This window comes from Mytilus trossulus, chromosome 4, assembly GCF_036588685.1.
Source record: "Mytilus trossulus isolate FHL-02 chromosome 4, PNRI_Mtr1.1.1.hap1, whole genome shotgun sequence".
NCBI classification, from domain to species: Eukaryota; Metazoa; Mollusca; class Bivalvia; order Mytilida; family Mytilidae; genus Mytilus; species Mytilus trossulus.
This window is the reverse complement of record NC_086376.1, coordinates 12,646,215-12,653,352: the sequence shown is the minus strand read 5'-3', so window position 1 is coordinate 12,653,352 and position 7,138 is coordinate 12,646,215. Positions and strand designations below refer to the sequence as shown.

The following is a 7,138-nucleotide window of genomic DNA, read 5'->3' as shown; positions in this document are numbered from 1 at the left end:
TCGGGTTGATATGGGGGTCTCGGGATGATACCCAGGCTGATATGGAAAAGCCCATGTATTAATCTATATGTCTTAAATATATATAGCAAAGATCAACAGATAAACATTAGTACACAAACAATTCGTTAGTCGAAGAAAAACAGAAACAACGAAATGACACGCATGCAGAAGCCGACAAAACACCACGCAAAAAAACTTAACATTTAGTACCATGAATTCTATCAAAGATAAGAGGGTAAAATATTGTGCCCCGGAAAATTCTGCAACTTTTGATTCACCAACGACGCACACAGTATTAATCTTAATAACACGCTCCGGTAAATATGCATCGTAAAGTAGCATGGTTAACGTTTCTGTTTGACTCTTAGACATCACCGATTCATAAACTGTACACAGTGCTTTTTGATTCGCTAACCTTTAAAAATAATTTTAACATTCTTTTTCAGGATAGCAATCATGAAAACAGTAATGCAATTCCTAAAGATGCAAAATGTATACTGGATGATTGGGTCCAGTCGAGACGGAAGTCTATTTCTTATGAACACGCTAACAAATATGGCCCTGACCATGCTTTAAGGTATAACGCAAATTTCCATTCATATTCACTTTTTTAAATATTAAAACGTTTAAATCCGCTGCATTTGTTCGCACCTGTCCTAATGCAGGAACCCAATATTCAGCGGTTGTCGTTTGTTGGTGTGGTATCTCGTTTTTTTTTATCAAGATTTGACAGTTGGTTTCCCTATTTGAATGATTTTAAACGAGTCATTCTTTGGTCCTTTCTAGCTTGCTTTTCAGTGAGCCAAAGCTCCGTGATGAAGACCGGACCTTGACCTACAATGATTACCTTTTACAAATTTGGAATTGGATGGAGAATTGTCTTATTGGCACCCATACCATATTTGCTTTTATCGATATAGAATGACCATTCTCAAAACGGAAAAATATAAAATAAATAAAATGTGAAACAAATACATAATTTCTTGACATTTTAAAACCCTATAACAATAGAGAACATCCTACTATAGGCAGATTTAATATTTGACTCTTATTCAAATCTGTTGTTCACAATTGTTACTACCAGACCCATTACAATGACAGTGGGAAACGCAGACAAACAAATACTGAAAACTAATAAAAGTCAACTTGTTTAAAAGGCAATCAGGTACTGTATCATATCCTACATTTGGATTTCAGTACAGAACCAATAAGATTTTTATGCCCCCCCCCCTACGATAGTAGAGGGGCATTATGCTTTCTGGTCTGTGGCTCCGTTCGTTCGTCCGTCCGTCTGTGCGTCCGTCCGTCCGTCCCATTTCAGGTTAAAGTTTTAAGTCAAGGTAGTTTTTGATGAAGCTGAAGTCCAATCAACTTGAAACTTAATACACTTGTTGCTTATGATATGATCTTTCTAATTTTAAAGCCAAATTAGGTAGTTTTTGATAAAAGTGAAGTCCAATCAACTTGAAACTTAGTACACATGTTCCCAATAGTATAATCTTTCTTATTTTAATGCCAAATGAGATTATTACCCAATTTCACGGTCCATGGAACATGGAAAAGGATAGTGCAAGTGGGGCATCCGTGTTCTTTGGACACATTCTTGTTTTTTCATCTTTTTTATTGTATTTGCTGCACAGATAGCCAACACTGTGTATAGTTTAAGTTATAGTTATAGCATACGTTAAGAGACATTTATTCTCGAAAATGCGGATAGTTTGTATTGAAATTGATACCGTGTTGTTGTGATACAGAATAAACCTTAGAAAAATTCAAATCATAAAACCGTAACCGAGAATGAAGCTGACCTGAAAAGTCTGTCAACAGAATGAGACAGAGTGAGTTGCAATGCTTCAATACTGGTAGAAGAATTAGCACCTTCTTGCATGTATACATTAAAATAATTCCAATGAAGAGTCATACTACATACTATTTCTTATGTCTGATCCACCATAGAAACTATGTTTGATCTCTTACAGTACTAGTAAGTTGAGAGACTGAGAGAATGCTACTTGAAATAATACAACCTATATTTAAAATGACCAGAAGGGTATCTTTAAAAAACATGTTTGTAGACATTAATTTGTGTAGACATTAATTTGCTGATAACAAATATTTTCAGATTTGAAGTTGACCTGTACATTGGTGGTGAAATAATATCATCAGGATTTGGGACTAGTCTACAAAGGGCAGAACTGGACGCTGCAAACAAAGCTGTACAACAGATATCAGAAGAACGTGGGGGTTGTTATCCTAAAACGGTTAGTAAAAAATACTATCTTCTTGATATTCTAATCTTAAAATCATTGAGTGCTGGCGGATTCAAGAGATCGTCCCTCTATTTTTGCATACTTTGCCGACGGCGAGCGTGTGTGTAAAAGCGTGGGGGGGGGAGTAATCAGCTCTCAAACCCCTCGTCGATTTTGTACTTTCAGTGGTTAATCTAAATAATGTTATAACCAGTCGGTCAAGATGTCTCGCTATATGTATTCATACGCTTTTAAAAAAACAGGGGGACTAGTTACTCAATCTACATCATTGTGTCATGGTGGATAGCTTCTTGTTAGCAATCACACCACATTTTCTCGTTATATTTGTATTCAGCATTCAAACTTTTTGCTAGGGCATATACTTGTCAAGTTTCTATCCTCTTGTTTCTTCTATTCCTGCTACAACCGTTTAACACGACACTGAAAAAACAACTTCCGAATTTAATAATTGTAGGGGTCATTACTTCTCGACAAAAACAAAACTTTATAATGCAATATCAAATATTAAGTGTAAATACCTTCCCCCTGTAAACCAAATCCAAATTATTGTATCAAAACGAAATAAATTCTTTCGTACTTGCACACAAACATAGGCTGCTGCACTTCTGAATTAATTGAATTCAGCAATATCATGAAAAGTGCATAAAGGCACATTTACGGTTAGATTAAAGTGTCTTAAAATAATGATACTTGGCATATGAAAACATAATAAGTGTTATGCGTAAGACAATCATACTACATGCGCATGTAAAAGTAAAGTTAAAATGATATGATATAATATTGACGAGTCATGATAGCCTCAGTAGTACCACCTTCTTATTTTACATCATTTTGTAGAATTTCCCCAGATATTTACGCTTGCCACCTTATGATGAACTAGCGATGATCACTCATAAAACATTTGAATCCGTAACACACAATGTCATCGTCAGTATCGATAAAGAATCGGTGGTAGCATCGATTATCATGGAGAATTGTCTGACTGGTCAGAAAACTGTCCTAAGTCTTGGATCTGGTAAGACTATACATTCTAGAATAAAAACATAAATTTAGAAATAAATAATTCTGAGGCGCAAATTGCATAACTTGTTTTGTCGATAGTTTTATGTAAAAATATATTTAGAATTTAAATGATACTGTACACACCATTTTGAAAACAATTTAGATGTTATCACAGTGTATTCTATGTATAAAAACTTGATTTGATAAACACATCTTGCTCAACAATTAAAAAAAGGCGAATGATACAAAAGGCCAGCACATTTAAACTATTGGTCGAAAATAAACTGACAACAACATGGCTAAAACAGGAAAAAAGACTTTTCTTATTTCCGAAGAATTTTTAAGTTTAAACATTTGCATTTCTTTTTTTTTTATATTTATGTTCTTTTATATCATTTTTACAGGTAATGTTTTTGTAGATGAGGAATCTTTGGAAAATAACGGAGAAACTGTTATTGACTCACATGCTGAAATTATTGCTAAAAGAGGATTTCAAAGGTATCATATTTATTTTCTATGCAGATTTTGTAAAAGCAGCAAATAAGTTTTTTCTCATTCAGGTAAAAATTATTCATAATTAAAAAAAGCTATCTAAATGTGTTGAATATCACACATAGAAGAAATAAACCCTCTATCACTATTTATTTGGAAAGCAATTTTAGACATAGAACATATTTGTGAATTCCTTCAATATCGACAATGCAAAATAAAAAATGAAAACCAATACAATGTCAACTTTTTTTTAAAGTATCTTAAACATGTACAACCAATTCAAAATTATTGTATAAACACTGAATAATATATTTTTTTCTTGAACTCAAATACCGGCTCCTGTACTTTTAAACTTATTTAATTCGGCTATGTTTTTTTTTACTTTAGGAAAAATATAGAGTGCGAGGATTTATCTTTAGATAAAATACAAATTGATCATTGGTCAAACGTACAAGTCTTATAGTCAGAGAATTTTTAACAAATTGCATTTTTTTAATGAAATATATACGTATATAGCTTAATTATTTTATCATATAGGGTATTATATAAAGAAGTATGCCGATTAAAAAAAGAAGGAAAAGATACACTTGGAATGCTGAAAGTTCTTCCCAATAAAAGGATAGCTTTACAAAATGGTTTAAAACTCCATCTATTTATATCAAAGGCTCCGTGTGGAGACGGCAGTGTCTTTACATTAAGGTACCTCTATTATTATACGATATAATGCGTTATTGTGTTACCATAACCAATGTAGAAAAAAAAACATTCGAACGTAACTTTTGATCATTTTGTAAAATAATAATGAAATAACATGATACTTGTACTGCTAAAAAGTAAAATCACAAAAATACTGAACTCAGAGGTAAATCCATTTGGAAAGTCCATAATCACATGGCAAAATCAAATAACAAAACGCATCAAGAACGAATGGACAAGAACCGTCATATTTTTGACTTGGTACAGGCATTTTCAAATATATGCACATTACTCATACATGTATCTAGTATTTAATGTTTAATAAGAAAGATTTCTTATCTATTTTTCACCTCAGTCAGCCTGGTTCCCTTACTGATACAGGAAATATCCATCTTCCCATTCAAGCAGACAAGAAGCAAGGACTGTTGCGAGCTAAAATCGCCAGAGGTAAATCACTAACATAATATTGTTCGATCATTTAACAAGTATAGACATCATTCAAAATACATGTATTCATCAAACCAAGTGGGAACATGACTGAAACATTTGCAACTGGACAACACTGACTCAATCACTAAACTTTGGTCCTGAACTAAAATATGGCAATTTCGTATCTGCATTTTGATTTCTTCAATATCTGCACAATATATAAGTGTGCTATTTATGTAATTTTTATTTAAATAATTTCAGGTGATTTTACATATGATAAGACATTTGGCACTGTATATTAACTAGCAATTACGTTGGTCAGTACATATTTTTTTTTAAAATTCAATTTCCTTGTTCCAAGTTATTTATCTTGCAATTTACTACAGGTGAAGGTGCCATACCTGTAAGTGAGTTACCAGATGATAGACTACATAAGATGTCATGTAGTGACAAGATCTGTAAATGGAATGTACTAGGACTCCAGGGTGCTCTCTTATCCAGTGTAATGGACAGTCCACTTTTTCTTTCCTCTGTAGTCGTCGGTAAGTTAACAGAAGTTTTCTGTATAGAATCGGTAGACCTTAATTGCCACATCGAATATATTTTTTTGTAAGCGAAACACCGTATGCCGATTCATGGAAGCTATTATTTTACTCTTCTGCGCTCGTATTCGTAAGTGAAAAATATGCATATTCAATTACAGAATGAAATTAGAAAATATTCCAGTATTGTTGTTTGGTGTTTAAGAACAGGATAAAACTTTGAATAAAGTTTTGTTTCTAAATTTTCTAAATTGATGAAAAGTCAAAACAAGCAAGTAGAAGAAAAATGTAAGGCATATATAAGAAAGCTGGAAACTCAATGACAAAAAGAGCTAAGAGATTACCAGAGGTCAGCATACAATCTTCGACAACAGATAACAAAGTAAATTCATCAAATCAAACAGAGACCTTAGATGTCTGATCCACATCCTATACCTAAACTTTCCAAGACATCTAGATAAAAATATAGAAACATATTGATTGTTCTATCTTTTAAATTAGGTGATGTCTACAATTTCAATCATTTGTCCAGAGCCTTGTGCTGTCGAGTAAAGAAACAGGCTCCATGTATATCTAGTGAAACGAGCGCCATAATAGTTAATCACCCAGACATTGCTATATCTACTATATGTGATTTACCCGAGATAGGAAAATCCAAGCCAGTCAGCGTAAACTGGAATATTGTTGATGACACAACTGAAGTTACGAATGGTAGAACTGGAAAAGTTAGCCCTGATTTATATTTAACGTAAGTCTTTTACAACAATCTTAAACTAACGACATTTCGGTGATGATTGTTCACAATTCACTCTGTTCGTATAAAAACCCTTGTGTAATGCTGAGTCTTTTTTCTGTACAAATAGTTGGTTCTAACAATATTTAGTTTAAGTAGTCAGATCCATGCCATATTCATATTTTGGTCATTTTTTTATATAGAAGAAGATAGTTTTCCGTTTACATGTAATGAAATCCGAGCTCGAGTAATTATTTTCAAACTTTTTCAAATGACTGTTTATACCACCTTGTACAATACACTTATACACACGTTACACTAGTTGATTTTCTTTTTCTAAATGTCAATATAAAAAAGAAGATGTGGTATGATTGTCAATGAGACAACTATCCCCAAAAGACCAAAACGACACAAACATTAGCAATTATATGTCACCGTACGGCCTTCAACAATGAGCAAAGCCCATACCGCATATAGTCAGCTATAAAAGGCCCCGATAAGACAATGTAAAACAATTCAAACGAGAAAACTAACGGCCTTATTTATGTAAAAAAAATAAACGAAAAACAAATATGTAACACATAAACAAACGACAACCACTGAATTACAGGCTGCTGACTTGGAACAGGCACATATAATAATGTGGCGGGGTTAAACATGTTAGATACATATAAAGCCAATACTTTTATCCTTATAAATATTTTAGGTCACCGCTACCAGATTCATGCATTTATTCAAGACTGTGCAAGAAAGAATTATTTTGTCTGTATAAAACAATAACACAACCCCATAACGGACTTCTTCATCAACGTCTGGACAGACACATAGATTACCATACGGCAAAACTATCAGCTGAACAATATCAAAGAAGAAAAACTGATTTGTATAGTACCTTTAAAGAGAAAGGTTATGGTATGTGGGCAGGAAGAGAAGATGTTGATCAGTTTATTGTTTAGAATGTAATATGAACCACT

General features: G+C 33.0%; 1 protein-coding gene across 1 annotated transcript; it reads left to right on the top strand.

Annotated features, from left to right (window-relative positions):
- The first annotated feature begins 211 nt into the window (after positions 1-211).
- On the top strand, positions 212-7,138 carry LOC134716427 (double-stranded RNA-specific adenosine deaminase-like). Its single transcript, XM_063579422.1, has 10 exons — positions 212-235; positions 447-577; positions 2,123-2,261; positions 3,108-3,285; positions 3,677-3,770; positions 4,302-4,463; positions 4,816-4,907; positions 5,276-5,431; positions 5,933-6,179; positions 6,871-7,138. The coding sequence occupies exons 1-10, from the start codon at positions 212-214 to the stop codon at positions 7,118-7,120; spliced, it is 1,473 nt and encodes a 490-aa protein (XP_063435492.1). The 3' UTR covers positions 7,121-7,138.